At 43.5% G+C, this 19,915-nt stretch overlaps 1 protein-coding gene and 1 long non-coding RNA gene across 7 annotated transcripts in view; one reads left to right on the plus strand and one right to left on the minus strand.

Moving 5' to 3' along the window:
* Window positions 1-19,915, plus strand: part of TBC1D1 (TBC1 domain family member 1) — a 192,621-nt gene continuing 172,706 nt past the window's right edge. For 5 of the 6 annotated variants that reach the window (XM_006030903.3, XM_006030905.3, XM_006030906.3 and 2 more), the window contains exons 1-2: window positions 1-51; window positions 13,233-13,748. In XM_006030903.3, coding sequence (XP_006030965.1) covers window positions 13,302-13,748 — 447 coding nt within the window. In that variant the 5' untranslated portion in view covers window positions 1-51; window positions 13,233-13,301. Of the gene's footprint in view, window positions 52-13,232; window positions 13,749-19,915 lie in introns of those variants that run through there. The other variant, XM_006030908.3, reaches the window with a different exon arrangement.
* Window positions 14,812-19,915, minus strand: part of LOC112551463 — an 18,307-nt gene continuing 13,203 nt past the window's right edge. Inside the window, exons 2-3 of the long non-coding RNA XR_003095776.1 lie at window positions 15,542-15,901; window positions 14,812-14,944 (exon numbers count right to left, since the gene is read on the minus strand). This is a non-coding gene — a long non-coding RNA (uncharacterized LOC112551463). The remainder of the gene's footprint in view (window positions 14,945-15,541; window positions 15,902-19,915) is intronic.

A 19,915-nucleotide genomic window follows, 5' to 3' on the forward strand; every position in this document is an offset into this window, starting at 1 on the left:
CGCGTGGGGCTGCTCCGTGCCCGCGCGGCGCTGCGGAGCGTCCCGGGGCCGGTAAGTGTCGGCGCCGGACTTTGCTGCAGTCCTGGGAGAGCGCTGGGACGGGCCGGGGTGTGTGTGTGTGTCCGTGTCCGTGTCCGTGTCTGTCCTTCCCTCCCTCCTTCCCTTCATTGCACCTGATTCCCGCTGTAAGTTTGCTGCATCTCAATCTGGTTGTCAGAAGAGGCCGGTCTGAGCAAGACAATCACTCGAGCTGGCCGCGGGCGGCTCGGGGGGGTGTAGGTTGTAGCCGTGTTGGCCTAAGGACACAGACAGACAAGGCTCTTTGGGTGAATCTGATCCCTTTTATAAAACCAACACAAATAGTTGGAAAAATTTTTTTAGCAAGCTTTTGGGTTTAAATACTGTTCAGGCTGAGAGAGTCTCTGCAGTTCTTTAGGATCTGGCCTCTCTGTCTTGAGGCCTGCTGATAAAACTAGGTCTTTTCTTCAACACTAGTAATGTGCAACACAGTTCAGCTGGTGCTGGAGTTTTGCCTGCAGGTTGGACTGTCACTGCCAGGGTCCAACAGAAGTGTAGCTGCCCAGGTGGTAGCTGTAAAAGCAATCAAAACTGGTGGAAGAGGTGATATCTTTTATTAGACCTACTACTAGATATTTGCAAACACATTATTTTATTTATTTGCAAGCTTTTGGACACACTCACCCTTCAAGTATTAAAAGCAGGCACTGGTACTAGTGAGTGGTTTCCACTGCAAAATGTTGGAATCCTCTGTCTATGCTACTGCATTGGCTCTTGCTGAATCAGGTGCAGCTACATGAGTTGTGGGGAATAGTACAGCATGTTTAGTGCAGGTGCGCTAGCTAGTACAGCCTGGCCTCTAGCAGGGGAAAACTGCGTCAACTTTTACAGTACCTTGAAAATGTTTCTTTACAGTCCCATGGGATATGTGGTGTGTCGGGAATGTCAGGCATCCAGTTTCCTTCTTTTTTTATTCCCAGTAAGGAGCCTGTATCTCAGTAATTTTGCCTTAAACCCATGAGCCCTGTTAGTGATACTCGCACCGATCTGCAAGACACATGTGGCTCTTCAGTTTATCACCCACGGCTCTTCTCAGGAAATGTTACAGAGGTTTCTATTTTTTGCTTTTACTGTGCTTTTCCTGCAGTTGTGAATTGGACAACACCTGCGCCATCTATCTCTGTCAATTGTAGTATACATACTAAAGTTTTCTGTCTTGAACAGGTGTATTTGTCTAATTCACCTAGGAGTGTTAAATTAGGCCCTGGTCCATCAAGTCAACAGGATGCCTATAGGCCAGCCAACTGGTCTTTTAATTTCAACACTGATTAAAAAAAGAGTACGCTCTCTTGGGATTTACAAGTGTAACTATTTATAGTTTGGTTTTAAAAGATTGAGACCTTCTTGTGTGCTTGACTTCATTTAGGAAAGAAGCTGAATATTAAAGTGTTAACCTATGTCATACAGATGGTGGGATCTGGGACTATAGTTAAGCCCAGGGATTGATTCTGTACGTAAAGTGTAAATAGTTCACTTGCCATCTATTACATCATAAATGGTTCTGTAATAGTGCTCGTGAGCCATTTTAGAAGTGGTGAAATGTAAAATTGTGAGAATCTGATTAAAATCTTTTGTAAATAGTACACGACAGAAGTACTGCTGGAGGAAGTACTCAGCAGAAAAAGGACAAGTCAGAAGATTCCATGATGTGGCTTCTTCATGCATATTCACATAATTTAATAAGTGGAAAAGTTGATGCTTCTATATGTACTTTTTTGTGACACTTCAGACAGGTTAATGAATGAAATGCAGTGGAATGCAAGATGTAACATGATAGAGACTTTAAAAGTTTTGTTTTTGTGCTTCAACACTCTTGTCTAGAAAGTTTGTTCCCGCCATGTTCTTAACAAACTGCTGTACCTTTCTTCATTTTGGGGGTGTTCGTTTTGGAAATTCATATACTGATATTAAGTTGAGCGTGAAACTAATTTGATTAAAAAACTGCAGCAGCCAAACCACATGCAGCTGCGGGGGTGGATCCAGGGGGCAGCAGTAGCATAGATGCATCCCCCTTTTAACAGCATTCACCCACCAGTGGCTCCAGTTCCCTGCAGATGCCTGGGTCTCCTTCAGAATCTGAAGCAGGGCTGGAGCCCTGGCTTCATGGAGGAGATCTGGGGAACCAAGCAGGCAACAGATGAGGAAGTGGGGCACCAACCTGCCACTGGTGTTCCTAGCTGACTGTGGGTAAGAGAAGCCCCAGGCTTCTCCTACTCCTGGGGACTGCTAGGAGTGGCTGGTTGGCGTGCCAGGCTTGGCAGCAGCCCTTTTCCCTCCTCCCTTCCCCCCGGCCCTGGGTTTCCCCTCCTGATCCCTGGGGCTCCAGCTGCAGGGAGCCAGGGTTGAGGACCGTGGAAATGGGGAGCCAGGGGGAGTCAGGGTTGAGGACCATGAAAATGACTGGTAGGTTCTCCTCCTTCCCCCTGCCCCCCATCGCCTGTCTTGTTCCTGCTTCTGCTCCTGGCCAGTAGGGGATACCTGGGGGGACCAGGCAGGGAGTAGCTGCTGGAAGGGGAGACCCACCTCCCACTGTCATTATCCCTAATTGAGCCCAGCTCCCTGCCTAGCTGCTCACTGAAGCCCTGGCTGGAACATGGCAGGAGGGGCCCTGGGGCTCCCTGGGTGGCAGGTGGGTCTCCTTTTCTTGTGTGCAGAGCAAGCCCTGCTGGAGAGGGAGGAGATGGGAATGGGAATGGGAATGGAAGAGAGATATTGCAAAGTGCTGGATTGAAGGGGGTACCCAAAGCAGAATGGGGAGTCATACTTGCTTTAGGGACTCAGAATTGAGTTCCTGGCAGCACAGTCTGCTGGCAAGGAGGTGGGGGCTGCAGCCACCCCTGTGGTGCCAGTTGCATGTTTTACACCCCACTTTTAAAAATACCAGCTCTGCCTATATGCCCCAGATATTGATTTCTGTTGACAGCAATAAGTAAAATAGTTTATTATTTATGATCTTGACATCTGTTACTATTTCCTTAATTTGCTAATGGTTTAGGGATTTGTTTATTATACAATTGATTTAGCAATTCAGAGCACAGCAAAGAGTAAGCTGTCATTTTCCTGAATAGAACCTGCACTGCTTGTTTATACCCTGTTTAATTGGTTTTAATGTAGCTGAGGAAATTGACCTCAGTGCTATTTGCAGTTAGCTATTACAATAATTATTATGAAGACAAAGAACATGCCCCCACTCTTAAAACAGAACAAAGCTTAGGGTTTGATCCAGAGCTCATTAAAGTCAATGAAAAAAGTCATAAAAGTGTCAAGGTTTTATGAAAGTGTATGTAGAAAGAGAATTTATGGTTTCTAGAGATGGAGTGACTGTGCAGAGCAGCCAGTGTTGTAGAAAGGAGGGAAGAAAAGCAAACATATCAGGTGGGTTTCTTAATTCCTGGGCCTGGACATTGTTTTAAAAGGTGTGACTTGTCTGGTTTTTTTCCTTGTTGTCAGTTGATCAAACTAAAGCTATTTGACAATTAAAAGCATCCCCTGACACAGTAGACCAGCTGGACAAATGAACTCCTACCAATAATAAGCTGTCCCAAAATATGGCTGATAATTTGAAGTAATATAGGAGGTAGAAGCAACTGAGTGTGTGGTGACTGGGATGTAAGAGAACTGGGGAACCCTGTCAGTCATGTGCCTTTAGCATATTTTGGACTTACTGATTTTGTAAACATTGGAAGGCTGGGTATTTTATCAGCCTATGCCAGCCAGATAGTCTGAGTCAGAGAGAAAATTGAGAGGCAAAGTGGAACTAGGTAACAGTTGCCTGATTTTCAGAATTCTGCCCATAATCTAAAACTCAGTACAGTATTTAGTCCCAGAATAGTTTGATATTTTTGTCAAAATGACAAGTAGTGAAACAGTTCACGGTGCTGACATCTGGATAATCAGTGAGCTTTGCAGCTAATGCTGTGCAGAGGAGACCAGGGCAAATCTGCCCCTTTTTCTTGGACCACGCTTTATTTCCACAAAGCCTAACAATATCCTGACTTTGCTCTGAGAGGCTAATGGGTTCAGGTTAACAAAAGCAAACTGGTAGGGAGCAGCTTCATAGTTGTTCTGCAGGTAAGTGCCATGGGTTGAGCTAGCAGCTAGGACCTCTGTTTAGTTCCTGTATAAGATGTTTTAATTTTGGGGATCTTTGTACTGCTGGAGTTGTGGTTACAATCTTGCATTGCCCCTGCTGTACCATCAGAACCATGCCAGTTACTTTCAGGTGCCCAGTTTCCCATGAAGCAGGATCCCAGGAGCTGTGCTGTGCTTGCTGAGCTGTTCATTAAGTCTGTGTACAGATTTGACATTGGATCTTCAAAACATTATTTTTGCAGGCAGAAGAGCCAGAAATTCTGATTTTATCTGTAGGTTGAACTTGTTAAAGTCCATAGGAAAGAGAGGGGCAAAAGGACAGCTGTGCACCACTGTTGTATCTCAAGGATTCTTGGGTTGGTAGATATTTCGTTTAACCTCTGGCCTGCAATTGCTTATGCCAGGATTTGCTCTGTCTTACACCTGTCATAGAGTACCCTCCAGGGGGGTGCTTTTTTGGGACCACTGTAGCCTTGTCTAGTCTCTTGAGAGTGTCCCCTGAAGCTAGCCCAGGTGTGTCTTCTAAGGCAGGCTCCTTCCCACTTTGACCCCTGCTTTTGATTTTTTACCTGCCCTTGGTCTCCATGGCCCTGACTCAAGGCGCTAGTGTCCAGTTCCTCTCCTTAGAGAGGGACTTTGTCTCTTTTTGGGGAGATGAAGCAGAACCTGAAATTTCTAGCAGCAAAACTAGATGTCTCTTCAGTAAAACATTTATTGGGGCAAGGGGCACCCAGCCAGAGGTTCTCTGCTACCCTTCAAAGGATTAAGCATTTCCTCTGTCCCTAGTCCAGCTGCACATCCTTGAGCAATCTGCAAAGATACCCAGCCGTTCCCTTTCTTTCCAGGCCTCTCATCATGCTTTCCTCACAATCTCTGGTGCAGGGCCATGCTCAGGGCTCAGCTCAGAAGATCTTTACTTCTGCTCATACATGTATCTCCAGACTCTTCCCAAGAAGCTGACAGCCGGCTTGTTCATCCTCCCCTCTTCTTTGCTACGCTCCTGTCATTCAGCTTTCCTTCAGTCTCCTGTATGTAGGGCAGGCTTGTCCAACATGCGGCCCGCCAAGCCATTTTCTGTGGCCCGCAGTGCTGCAACGGGAAACAAAAGTAAACACTGTTTACTTTTGTTCCCACCCCTTGTCCCTCCCCCAACCCCTCAGCAGCTTCCTAATGGCTGATGAAGGGCTGGGGAAGGGACAAGGTTCCCGCACGCACCGTGTCAGCTTGATGTTGTCGACGTGGTGCGGCTCCTCCCCTCCGCTCTCATTTCACGGTCCCTTCCTTGCCCCACCCCTCCCTTCCTCATTTGCATGCCGGCCCCACCCTGCACCAGTCCCTGCGGGCCGTGTGGGCTGGAGCAGGTTGCGGTGCAGCTTGCGGGCTGCAGTGCAGCTTGCGCGCGGGTGTAGATGCCGGCTCGGAAGGAGGCTGTGGCTGGGCCTGCGGGAGATGCTGCTGGCGCTGCTGCTGTGGCTGTCAGGGTGGGAAGCTGGCACCGCTCCTGTCTCCCTGCATCCCCTATGTGCCTGCAGACATTGCGCTGGGGGTGGTGAGTTGTGAGCCCTGGGGAGGGAGGGACCCCTGCCGCTTGGGCTCGGGCTGCCCCGGGGGAAAGGGAGCAGGGGGTGTCCCTGCACATCCCGCACCCCCCTGTAGAGTCCTCACATGTCCCCCTGGCTGCTGAGCCCAGGTGCACAGGTATGGGAGCATCCTCGAGGCTGCCCAGGTGGCAGGGAGGACACGGCAGGGTCAGGCGGCACCCCTTGACCTCTGCTGGCCCACTGGGTGATAAAAAGTTCATGATCTGGCCCCACATTTAAAAAGGTTGGACACCCCTGATGTAGGGCATCTCAATTGTGCTGATATGTTAACAAAGCTATTCAGGACTCTGATGCTGAAGTTCCCTCCAGACCAACACGGCTACAGCCAACAACCCTGAAGTTCCCTCTTGTCTCATGCTGCAGGTAGCCAGCCCTGGCACTTACCCCTTCCTTCTCTGTGCACAGGTTAATGAGGTAAAAAACAAAGTCACTCAACATTACAATAATATGAACACAGCTGGCAGAAAGATTACAGTAAAACCCATTGTCTGTCACATCGCCTAACTACAACCATCTGTCAGAGAACCCAGAATGGTGAAATACAGAACACTCCCCTCACCTTCTTGCTTCTGCTTTTCCTTTCCTACTAGCAGGTGCCCTGAGCATAGCCCTGCACCACAGATTGTGAGGAAAGCATAATGTGATATGTTTGCCACCATCTATCAGCAAATCCCCCTTACAAAGAGGGTATCTCTGGTGGATCTCATGGTATCTCTTAGTTTTTGGTAACTTAAAAAGAATGTGATGTAGTTTATTGTGGGGGCTGTTTTAAATACTAATTTAGATTCTGCCAGAATGACTGAATTAGACCACCAGTATAGTACTGCATAGGAGCTAACCTTGGTTCTGCTTTCATTGTGCTGGTGAGAGGGAGTATGGATTGGTCTGGACCAGAGAAAAGCTGAGAACAAAGGAGGTCGCAGTTCTCATGTATCTCTCGCACTGTGCGCACTGGTCTGTTGTCTTCTAGGACAGAAGGCAGGGAAAAGTGACTCTACTAAATGACCTTTTTGTAAAGTATATTATTATTCTTTCACTAAAACTGAAATGTCCATTAGTCCAAATGAGTTCCTAGGCAATTGAAAACTTGGTATAATTTTTGTATAGTCCACACTGCATTTCATTGTTTCTATTTGTCCTAATGTATACCAGTGTAAATTGCATGGAAATCAGAATCATTGTCTTCTGTGAGGAGAGTCTACAATCTAATCTGGTAAAACATTTAGACATGTTGTGGTGTCTGAAGAGGTTATTTGTATTGTTAAAGTTTTAATACCCACTTCAGTTTACCTGATTCATATTATCTTGTCTGATTGCAGGGAGTTAATTGAGTGAAGGCTGTCAAGAAGGAAACAAATTGGAAATGATTGAATGGCAAAGCTAAAATGGTTCAGGAGACTAGGAGGAGTCCTTAAGAAACAATGGGAAAGTTATTCATTGAAGAATGCCCATACCTGGCTCTCAGCAGTTTGGCAAGATTTTTTTTCCCCAGACCTGAGCTAGGGTCAAAGGAGATACTACCCTATTTACTCAAATCCTAGCTGAGGGGTTTTTTCACACTTAATGTGGGTGGGGTGGGGATCTCATCTTGGATTTGAGCAGCCCGGGGCTGCAGCTGTAGCCACCACTGCTGATGCCTGGGGTTGGGGACAGATCTGTGGCTACCACTTAGCCAGAGCTAGGGCTAGAGCCGCTATATGCTTTGTGGCTGGGGCTGAAGCTGCAGCCAAAGTCCCCGCAAAGGGTAAGTGGCAGCCCAAGGGGATGGGCAGGCAGTGGTCAGAGAGCAAGGGTGCCTGCCCCCTGGCTACTGCTTTCCCCACTGTAGCGATGAGGGGGAAGAATTTAAGACACCCCCCAACATATTAGATTCTGTGTGTGGAATCTAATATACTGGAGGCAGAGGGGAAGTCTTAAATTTCAAGTATTCTGGATTCGGTTAAGTATGGTATGTCCTTAGAGATACTAGTGTAGTCATGAAAGCAGTTGACTGAATTGCTGGGGTTGCCCTTGGGTCTCACTGGGTACTGATAGGGATACAAGTGGAGAAAGAGAATAAGTGTGCTGCAGCATGCTTCTTCTCTATTTTACAAGTAGGAGGTGGGAGTAATTTTGAATGGAATTTACTAAGCTTGCAAGGGAAGATTAAAGCTTAGGTAATAGTATCATTACAGACACATTTTATTTGTCTTCCCCTTTGTAATGTGCAAAAGAAGAATTTTAATGTTTTGTTTTGAAGAGGCTGTTTTAGAGTCACTTTAATCCGTCATAGTTGCAGGCTCGGGAGGAAAAGGGCTTTGTGGGAGTCAAACATATTTGGGCCTGTCATGTTAACACTATTGATAAACAGGGGTACAGCAGCCCAAACATCCAGTTTAGTAGTAAGGTTCACTATCTTTATCCCTCTGAGTGGAAACATATACTAGAGGCGTGATTGAGAGGGTCTCAAGGGGTCTGTGGCGTAGTTGGCCTTTTAACCATGACAGATGTGCTTAACTTAAATGTGAGTAGACCCATTCAAATGAATGAGGCTACTCATAGGCTTAAGATTTAACATGCACCTAAATGTAGTAGGATCAGATTTTGAGGTAGCATATACTTTTTACTTTACATTTTGTTAAAACGCATTCATATCAGTAACGTTAACTTCATGGAATTTTGGATACCATTTGTACACACACAAAGATAAGAGGAGGATGTGGCAAAGAAAGTGTGGTAATGTGGAAGGGGACGAGAGAGGCTGTTAGATATCTAAAAGTTCATCTTTTGGGTGTTATTCTGAGTCCTGTTTGAGACTACTAAATTTGAGCTTGGTGAATCTGTTCTTTTATTGCCATTCATCATCTGAGTGCCAAAAGTGAGTATTTTTAAAGAAGGCTCCTTTAGCAAGTAACAGATATAGGTACTGAAGTGGTTTATATTAATATTTGCAAGGTACTTTTTTAAAAAAGCAAGTGGAACCCAAATATCTTTCCATTTAGATCCATTACATTCTAATAGTTGAGTTCATAGATTTCATAGACATCAGGGCTGGAAGGGACCTCGGAAAATCATCGAGTCCAGCCCCCCGCCCAAAGGGCAGGAAGTCAGCTGGGGTCATAGGATCCCAGCAAGATAAGCATCCAGTTTCATCTTGAAGGTGCTCAGTGAAGGCACTTGAACCACCTCCGGTGGCAGGCTGTTCCAGACCTTGGGGGCTCGGACAGTAAAGAAGTTCTTCCTTATGTCCAGCCTGAAACGATCTTGAAGTAGTTTGTGACCATTCGACCTCGTCATCCCTTGGGGCGCTCTGGTGAACAAACGTTCCCCCAGATGCTGGTGGTCACCCCTGATAAACTTATAGGTGGCCATCAGATCACCCCTGAGCCTGCACTTTTCCAGGCTAAAGAGCCCCATGGCTCTCAGCCTGTCATCGTAGGGTCTGCTTCCCTGACCTCTGATCATGCGCGTGGCTCTTCTCTGGACTCTCTCAAGCTTCTCCACATCCTTTTTGAATTGTGGAGCCCCTCTTGCTGCCCCAGCAGGGCAGAGGGTTCAGAGTTGAACTGTGGCAAAACAGTTAATATTGTTTAGACTTGGCCTTGAATAAGTTATGTTGCACTCTGTAATGTGAGATGCCTCTGGTTTGCTTTGCAACAGTTTATGGCAGGGCTGTCCAACTGGCAGCATGTAGGCCGTATGCAGACCCTGAGGGGTTAATATGTGCTCCCCAGGCTCTTGGTCCAGACAGTGCTCCCCACTTCGCTCTGCCACTGGAGTCCCCAGGCTCCCCCTCCCTCCTTGAGCTTCAGCTGCCTGCCCCTGACCCACAGTTGAGCACATGACCAGAAGGCTTTGGGGATTTGCGGGCTGCACACAGCCTCTGTGCCAGTGAAGTGGAGTCGCCCACCATGTGGTGGGGAGTCGGAGACTGGCATGTTGTAGTGTTTCCATCTGGTAGGGTGGAGGGCGCTGTGTGTTGCCTATCTGGGTGATGTGAAGAGGGGCCTGCATGGCATGTCCATGCGGAATAAGGGGATGGAGGAAGCTTGTGGTTTGGGGACTTGCACGGCATGTCAGCAGCTCCATACAGTGTGATGTGGGGTTAAAGGTCACGTGCTGCCGTGTGAGAGCCATGCAGCACTCGCCTGGGTTGTGTGTGACTGGGGGTGCTGCAGCCCTCAGTTGCTTAGAAGTTGGACAGCCCTGTTTTATGGTATTAGGATCATAGAGTACAGTAGAGTGTAACTAGAGGTAATCGCATTGGTCCTGTTTGTTACAGTTTAGAAATTCACGGCCTTCTGCAGGTTTATGTAGGTATCTACTGGTTTTCTGGACTTTTGGAAGATAACATTTTTAAAATGCAAATGTGCAGAATTTCTACAGATTGTATTATTGATTCTCATATTCTTTTCATGATGTCATTGATTTTCAGTTTAATTTATTGTTTCTTTACATCCAAATATAAAAGCCATTACATGAATGGCTCTACCAGTGTAAAGATATTTAAGAATTTTGTTCTGTTCAATCTACTAAATTTGATTTAGAGGAAATCCTGAACTCTGGTCACAGGATCAGTGTCCAGGCTGCTTAAATTTAAGATACTCATGTCTCATTTTGTATTTCAATGAGGATGATTTTTGTTCTGGTCAGTATTATTTGTCAGAGTATCTTTTTTGTGTGTTTTTATTTCATTGAAAGTGATGATAAAAAATGGACTTTAAAAGATGTTTTGCAGATTTCTGTATACAGATTTCCCATGAAAATTACACATTTAACAGCTTTTATGAAAAGAGAAACTGCAGATTTCTCTAGAGATTTTTTTTTTGTCACACAAATGCAGTGGTGTGCTGACAAATCAAATTGGTTGAGTGGAAACACTGGGCTAATTTTGCCCTGTTGCACACATTAACCATATTGATTTCAGCTGAGAACAGACTTCACATACCCCTATTATGCTGAGATCATGGTTGCCAGTAGGTAACAAAGCTATAGTTGGTAAACTCCATTTTCATGCTTTTTGAATCTTGCCTCCTAGAGTGCTGAATGAATCAAAACCACCTCGGCACTTGCATTTTCACTGTTAACAAAAACAAAAAAAAAAGTTTCACATTAGTGACTCAAGCAGATAAGAGACAGCTTCAATTCCCTATTGGTTTTCTCTCTGTCTTTTGAGAGAAGCCTTTACAAGACCACAGTGATAAGGCTCCTACTGAACTTCGTATTGGTGAGGAAAATGCATACAGTAGATGCTTTCTGAAGCTGAGGTCTTCTGCTGTACAAGTGCACCTTATAAAGGAGGGCTTTCTGGACTGTTCTCCTTCACTGTCTGTCCATGAAAGTCTTCTGCAAAATCTGTAGTGTTTTAATGTAATTTAAATGAGAACTAAATGAGAATTTCACTTTTTTGAGGTGTGCGGAAGGTAGGAAGGGTGTTGACTTCTAGGCCAAGCGTGCTCAACCTCTGACCCATGGGCCAAATCTGTTCCATGGAGCTATGATATCTGGCCTACAGGGATCTCCACGGGTCAGAAAAAATTAACAGCTGCGGAGTGGGAAGCTCTCCATAGCCTTGCCTGGGTCATTGCTGTGCAGCAGGATCAGGGCCAGGCTTACCACACATGTCAAAATCTGACCAGGCTACTCCCTGCCCCCTCCCTGCATCTGGATACAGGCCACTCCATTCCCCTACCCACCCCTTCCCTGCAATCTGGATTGGGGTTGGGCTGCTCCTTCCTGCCCCTGTCCAGAACGGTGCTACTCTGCCCTGCTCCCACTATCTCCCAAGGGTCCAGATAAGGGCTGCTCCACTCTTCTCTGTGTATCCAGATCAGAGCCCTCCCTTCCCCCTCTTCCCTCCCCGCCCCCTATGCATCTGGATCAGGACTGGACTGTTCCCTGTCTTCGCAGCAGATGGATCAGGGTCAGGCTGCACAGTCCCCTGTGGCAGGATAAGGTTCTTCCGCCAGCCCCGTGTGCTGCCTGCGGCTGGACCTGGCACTGCCCATCTGGCCCTCAGGGAGAAAAGGTTGGGCACCACTGTTCTAGGTTATTAGCAAATTCAGGTTGCTGTATTTTTTTTGTAGGCCTAAACCATAGGATTCTCTTGGTAAGCTCTCCAGTCCTAGAACTGGTTACAGTAAAACTATTAAAAGATGTTCATCTGTCTGTAGTATCCAGAAGTTTTAAATGCAAAAGCTGTAAAAGGTTCAACACTTGTAGCTGTCCAGATCTTGTTTTTCTTCCTGTAAAGTGGGTACAGGACTATGTTTTTTGGATGCTTGTAAAGTGTTCTTGGATGTTTTCAAAGTATTATAAAGTGTCCCCATCCCAAAAATAATTGTTCTCACTCTCTCTCTTTTTTTTTCTTGCTTATTGTTTAAAAAAAAAAAAATTCACCTTCCTTCCCCCAAATCTTGAAATATTCACTCCATTTTTCAGGTGGTTACAAACTGATAGAAGCTTTTCTAATTGGTTTGTTTTAATGGAAAAATACAGGACAAATGTATGGAAAATTTGCACAAAAAAGTGTGGGTTTGTTGTTTTTTTTTTCAATCAGCTGCACAAAGAAACAAACTTTGCTGTAGCCATAATACATAAAGCAATGAATGCACTAGGGTAAGTTATCATTAGCAGTAGTATATTTTAACATGTCTGTTCAAATGAAGTGTTACAGGAGGGAGAGTACTCTGGATTCATGGTGTAGCTTTTTAGTCTTGGAAGACTGGGGAAATGACAGAAGACTGGAAAGTCTGGAAGAAAGCTAGCATTGCTGCTGTATTTTTTTTAATGGGTTCACTTAGGTAATTGTGGTTGTAAATGTACTGTCCCTCTTTAAGTCCTGCCGAAGTATGCAGGACAAGATGTGCTACTGCTATTTTTCTGGGACATTGCACTGTGTCTGTAAGGTTATGGGTCATTTCAGGGACAATCCGGCCAGGGTGTGACCTCCCTGATCACCTACTGGTGGAGGAGCAGAAATGCAACATGGAAGGGCTAAGTATGTAAATGACTGCTGTTCCTGTTTTGATCAAGGTCAAACCCCAGGATTATCAGGTTCATGGCAAATGCTTCCTCAGTTAACAGATTAAAAACCTGTCCACCTTGTAGAAAAATCACAAAAATATTTAAAGGAAGGGTCAAAATATGCTATGTAGTAAGAGAAGTAAAGTATAGTTTTTAACAATAAGGCAGCTAACCAGTGGAATTCAGTAGTATCAACTTAGTCAATTTTAATAGTAATATTTAAATCAAAGTTGGTTGTCTTCTTAAATGATTTTGTTCTGGTTCAGCCACAGTTATTGGAACCTGAGTGGTACTTTGTTCCAGGAAGTCCTTTGGCCCATGTTATGCAAGAGCTCAAACAAGATTATCTCAGTTTTTTCTTAAAATCTGTGAATATTTCCAGTAATGGTGATCATAATGTATAAAGAAACTATTCTAAATGATTGCTACAGTAACTCTATGAACTTTTCCTTTTAGAATTCCTCTACTCGATAGCTGAAGGCACTGTCCAAATATCTTCATTCCATGGAGTGGAAACATCAGTGAATGATTCCTGGGACCTTTACTGATTACAACATGGAGCCTATAACATTCAAAGTTAAAAAACTTCCAGCATCCAGTGATATTTCGGTGGATTTCAGCCTCCAACTTGTTGGTTCTTTGCCTGTGCACACTCTAACCACCATGGCAATGCTTCCTTGGATTGTGGCAGAGATCCGGAGACTAAGTGTGCAGTCTACTAAGGGAGAACCTAATGTCAGCCAAATCCGGCTTTATGTTTCACCAGTAAGACTACGATGTGAACTAGACTCAGGCAAAACCCAACAGTGGGATCCTTTGATTTGTTCCAGTCTGTTCGAATATAAGCCCCAACAAGTCCTTAAACTGATTCATAACAGCCATGATCCAAGTTACTTTGCTTGTCTGATAAAGGATAAATCAGTAAAACAGCAGAGCATCTGCTATGTATTCAGAGCTGATGATCAAACAAAAGTAAGTAAAAAGCCATTCTTCAACCTTGCTACACTCTTTGAGCTATTGGAAGGTATTTTAAGGATGTAACGTAAATGCATAAGAGAAGTAAATACCTTATGTTTTAAAATGAGGTAGTTCCTGTGGTGTTTGGATTTCTTCATTGCCATCTGAATTCCTGAACTTATTTTTATAAACTAAGACTTGTTCTTTAAAAGGGGGTTAACTTCAAATGCAGCCAAAATTTCTGCATGGACTTTTGGACCATCCACAGTGTGTGAAGTTAGAACATAGGTAAAGTTTCATAGGACTAGAGCCTAATTTGTTTTATTGAGCTAATGACTTTTAGTTAGTGATATGGGTTGAAATTCTAACCCCATTGAAGCCAGTGGGATTTTTTTTCTATTGATGTAATCAGGGCTAGGTTTTCACCTATGAGCTTCTGTGAACTTCTTTTAATCCTACATTATAAGAACAGCTTGTGTTCCCACTGAAAAGGCTATAGTGTTAAAAATAGGGAAATAATTTTGTTCATCTTATTTAAATTAGTTACCCTCTAAAGCTGTTGCTTGCATGAGTAACATGGCCAGAATTTGGCACTAAGCTGTTGCATTTGGTTAATGACCGATTTTTACACAAAGCCAGTGGCATATCCTTCATCACTGGATTTAAAGCTCTAGTAACTAAGCTTGGAAGATCTTGGGTTGGGACAAGTCTTGTATGCATTACTCACAAGGGTAGTCCTAGTAAAGCACTTGGGGGACGGGGGGAACAGAATGAGACTATTTGCATCTGTACCTCATATGAGATTTAGCTGTTTGTCTACCTGGTCTGCAACAAGATAAGTCTTGCAGATCACATCTTATAGAAGCTGTTATAGCTAACCTCCTTCCAGGTAAAGACAGCTATGGTAGAGTAACAGTCAAATACAACATGCATCGTCAGCACTTAAGTGAAAAAACCCTGTTGGAGTAAAAATGCAGGATACACGATTTACACACGTAATGTGATGAAAGTTGGGAGTAGGTGTTTTAAGACTTGAATAAGAAGAAACTGGTAAGTATACAATACAGTTTGCTTATGTATTTAATTATATGAGTTTATGGTATTAAGATTATGGTCAATAAACAACACTGATTATACCAAACACATTTCCTTATGTTTAATGGAGCGAAAAATAGAATGCCCTTTCCACTTGCTTGATCAAACTCCTGGAGCTGTTTGGAATAAGAAAGAGAGGGAAGAAAAACATAAGATTTTAGAGGGCAAAATTTTTGGGTTCCCATCTTTAGACACTAGGTCCAAATCCCCAAAAGCATGCTGGTGCCTGACTCCCAAGAATATCTAGAGGAATTTCCATTGATTTTTAGTGAGAGTTAAGCAGTTAAATATCTTTTGTGCATCTGTGTCCTGCTGATGGACTGTCAAAGGTGCCATAGCTCTAAAAATCTGTCTAGGTGCCTCACTAAACTCGGGAGTCCTAAATTAATATTTATTGTTTGTCTTTAACAGTTTATGACTGTTTTAAAATAAATGTATGAAGAGCATTGGGAGCAGGGAATCCCAGGGTTGTGCCCTCCCCACTGGTTTACAGGCTCCCTCTTGCTTGTTCTTATGGACCTAAGAATCTCACTCTTGGTTTGTCAGGGAGTCAGGCTTTAGGAGGAGGTATGAAGGAGTCTCACAGCCCTGTCTAGCCCAAATCCCGATGGTTAGGGCACTCTCTGGGGAAGAGGGAGGTATGGGTTTAAATCTTCTTTGGAGTAGGGTTTAGAACCTGTAGTCTCTCACTCTTTGGGCAGGTGGCATCTCACCTTGTAAAAAGCTTCCTCCTCAGACTGTGCTTGACAGTTAATTTAGTATTGCTTTCAATTAGATGCAATGGCTTCTTGGGTTCCACTGAGAGAGAATATTATTGGATTTTGTATATGTTCATCGAGGAAAAGAGAGAGAGATTTGCATGTAGCAGGGTGGAATTTTATCTCCATTTTGTTCACAGAGAGAAAAAAGCAAAACAGAGGTTAAACGTGTGGTAGGTATGACCAGGAGAGTCCTGCTGCAGTCCATTAGATCTCTGAGGATTTTTTTTCAGTCCCTCCAACATTTGTTATGAGAACTCAAACAACAGGTCCAGATTTAGATTGGGTTGGCAGGATCAGCTTCTTCTCTTGTTCCTAAAATGGAAAAAAAAATCTCTGTAGTTGTTTTCCTTGTTTATAGAAAATAGATACAGGAGTCTAGGTTTGTTTAGCAATATAGCTGAGGTATTTAAAAAACCCCTTGTAAAATAATTCTAGTTCTCATACAGGTATCTAACTGTTGTTTAGCAGTTACATCTCACTGAATAAATGTATAGAAACTATTTTTTCTGGAATTCTAATAAAATTTGGCTACATTGAGAAATTTAATTTCACCAGTCAGGGTCATATAATTTAATAAATTTAAACTTACAGTGGGGTTTAATAAATTAATCTTCCATATTATTTCTCATTATTCCCAAACTTCTTTCAAAATATTGTACTGATTAGAGTGAGACGTCTGATCTGTATTTATTGGGCAAAAAGCCTCCAGGCTTTTTGTAAACTACATGATCCATCATCACTTGCATCTCTGCTGATGACTCTGGGAAAGGTTCTAGCTGATGTAGATGGAGCTCCCAGACTAAATGCTTTTGTCATCTTGAATGACAGTAAATCTAGTTTGAATGTAGTCATGAGCATTCAGTCTCTCTCAAACCACTCCTGAAACTGTCTCACTACCTTGTATGAGAGAATGTTAACATTTGAATGCAAGACCATTGATAGAATTATTTAGTAAATTTGTGTGAAAATTTGACATACATGCTTTGTGTGTATGTGTGCATCTATCTGTTGTTGGGTATAATGTATATTATACACAGTGTTTTTATATAAAATGACACAAATATCTCAGCATATGCATAATTAGACAGTTAATAAAAGCCTTAAAAATGATGAGTCTTGATAAGGGATTTGAAGGAAACAATGTTGCTCACCAATTCATGATAAGTTTATTAGTGTGTTTTACGTATTAGGATAGCCTGGATGGATGAAGGCAAGGAGACAGCTGAGGTAGAAGCAGACAAAGAACTGGGAGGGTGAGGAGGGCTATGAGGTAAGAGACAAGCAGGTAGATAGAGGAGCAGAACTGTGAACTATTTTGAAAGCAAGAACAGGAGACCATGGAAATTAGTTGGTAAAGCATTTTGAAGGGCTAGCTGGCATAGTCATCGGCTCATAGCAGACAATAATAAATATTGTAGCAGTAGAGTTTTGAATGGACCAGACTTTTCTCTCTTCTTCTCTTGCAGAGAGATATAAGTTTGGCTAAGTGAGGTTGCTCCTGCTCTGTGGTAAGGTATTTTGATAATGGCTTGCAGAGCTCTTAGCTTCTTGAACACTGAATAAAGTAAGGACCAGTGGATCTTATCCTCCTGTGGGTAGCAAAGGGGGGCAGTTTATTTTTCTTGGAATTGAATTGGGGATTTAGATGTAGAAGTCTCTTTATCGTATTACCAAAACATCTTGTTACAAAAGAGGAAAAGACATTCTTAGGTAAGTAATCAAACCCAGCAATTCTCTGTAATGTTTTGATTCTTTGCTAGGATTTCATTGTCATGTTCCTCTCCTCCTGAAGTGCCTTTCTCCAGTGATGCATTGTGGTATAGAATCCTTTCTGTTGTGACACTATGACAGGATGGCTCAGCTGCATCAAATACTGAAATATGTCAGAGATCACATACTAGGTGAGACAAGTTCCTTGGGAGACCTGCCACAAAGCCAAGCACCTTGAATCACTAAAACTCTGTCTGTACATGCCTTTTAAAAGGTTTTCTTATACATATGTGAACAGAGGACACAAGAGCAGACAGATGGGGAGGCCACCTAGAGGATTAAAATACCCTCTTCTAGGGGTATCAAACTCATCTTGTGCGCTGGGCAAGATATGAACTGTGGGGCTCCTTGTAGGCTGGATCCAGGCCTGGGACATGAGGAAGCCGCAGTGGCAGCAGCTTCAGCTCTGAACAGGAGCATGCGGTGGAGATGGTAGCTCTAGCTCTGACCCAGGACATGTCGTAGCAACTCTAGCTTCTGCCACGCGTGCCCAATGCTGGAGCTTGAGTTGAAGTAGCTGCTGTGGCACCGGGCACATGGAGAAGGTACCTCTGGCTCTGACTCAGAGCATGCAGTGGCAATGGTAGCAGTAGCAGCTTCAGCTCAACCTGGAGCACATGGCAGCAGCTCTAGCCTTCACCCCGTGCCATGTCTGGAGCTGTTGCCACCTTGTGCCCTATCCTGCAGCTCCAGGTCCAGATCCAGTATGGGGCATGCAGCAAGGACCAGCATTTAGGGAGGCAGGGTTGCATCAGTTCAGATGGGCGAAGTGACCTTGCCTGCCCTCCTGCTGCTAATTGCCATGTCCACTAGGACCCAAGGGCCCCAGATTCTGCATCAGGCTGCTCCCTCTCTGGCCACACCAGTGGGCCAAATAGAGTGGCTCTGTGGGCTCGATCCAGCTTGTGGGCTATATGTTTGACACCACTGCTCTATTTCAAACATATTGCTAAGATCTATAGTTTTTAAAGGTTTCCCCAGCTGTTTTTTTTCCTCTTGGCCTGTAGCATTGGTTGGACAATCTATAAGATATGCAGGCAGTGGATTTTCTGAAACCTTAAGGTTTTATGCTCTGGGTTTAACCACTGCAGATAATGAAGCGATTCAAAGGTTTTGGAAAAATAGTTATCTCTGTTTGACATACATAATAAAAAACTGAAGAAATCAGCTTGGCACAGTAGAAAATTCACCATCTCAAGTTAATCTTATTAGACAGTAGAGCGACCAGGTACTGAGTGGACATAGCGACTCAACAAGAGGCTCCCTGTAGATCAGAGTGAAGTCTCATATATTAGGATACAGACTTCCCCACTGTCCCTTATTTTGGTCCCACAATGGCATATATCATACACAAATACAGTATTATTGCAGCTCTGTTATTGAAGATTCATGACAAAAAAGCAATGAAAACTTTTTGGAGAGTTGTTTGTTTTGTTTTTGAAGAATTTTTTTTTCTGTCCTACTTTTAGGATTTGATGGATTGAGAGGTATGGTGAACTGAAGCATTGCTGTACTGCAGTTCTTTGTGCCAAACCTTTTTAGAAGGGGATGGTAAACAGAACTCCTTAGTTCTTCCTATCACTCCTTTTGAGCACTAGAGTGAAGTGGAAAAGAAATGAAGCCAAATAATGATAAATTAATAGAGTATTGTCACAGGGTAATGGTCCTCTATTGTTACAAAATTGCCAAGAGTCTCATGCAAAACAAATGTAGTAGTAAAATGCCATAGTTTTATTCAGTTTAGGAGACTGATTCCAAATCCCATGAGTCATTTTTCTTTGTTATATCAAATTATTTGTTTCATTTAGCCGTTTAGATTCTTTTTATCAGACATGCTTGGTATAGCAAGTGGAAAATTATCCACTTTATCATTATTAATCTTAATAAAGCCTTAAGGCTGGTTTAGATGTAGGATAAATTGTGCCCTGTTTTACTTTTACTTAAATGCCCATGTAAAGCCATTAAGCTTAACTGTGTTATTTGTGGTTTATGTGCGTGTGAGGTAAGCATTATCCTATTTGATGATTCAATAATCAGGGAGAAGCTCATTCATAGATGCGGTCTACAGTGTAAATTTGTGTGGATCTTAAGTAATTGGTGATAATTTACAGGGATCCTAGTTTTCTCTGTTTAAAAATTGTAAATTCTCTGATAAAATCGCACATTCTATGATTTAAAAACCCCAAATATGTGTTTTTCCGTGATTAAAATGAAATGCCACTGTGTGTGTGTGTGTGTGTGTGTGTGTGTGTATATGTGTTTGTGTGTGTGTATCAGTTAAATGCAAAGTTTTATTGATACATTTACAATGTTAAAGCAATTGGGAAACCTACCTGTGTCTCAATCACTATGAGAAAATAAATTTTAAATAGCTCTATGTTTTGGCACTTGATTTTGGGTTTTTTATAATAGAAAATCAGAGCTCCCCCTGCCCCCTTTGCTCACCAGGACGTAGGCCCAGCTGTGGCTGTCCTCCCCTTTCTGTGCCCTCCCCCCCGCTTTGGTGTTGAGCAACCCTGATATTCCAGTTGTCCATACCGTTGCCACTCCCCACCA

This window comes from Alligator sinensis, unplaced genomic scaffold (genome assembly GCF_000455745.1).
Source record: "Alligator sinensis unplaced genomic scaffold, ASM45574v1 scaffold412_1, whole genome shotgun sequence".
Lineage (NCBI taxonomy): Eukaryota > Metazoa > Chordata > Crocodylia > Alligatoridae > Alligator > Alligator sinensis.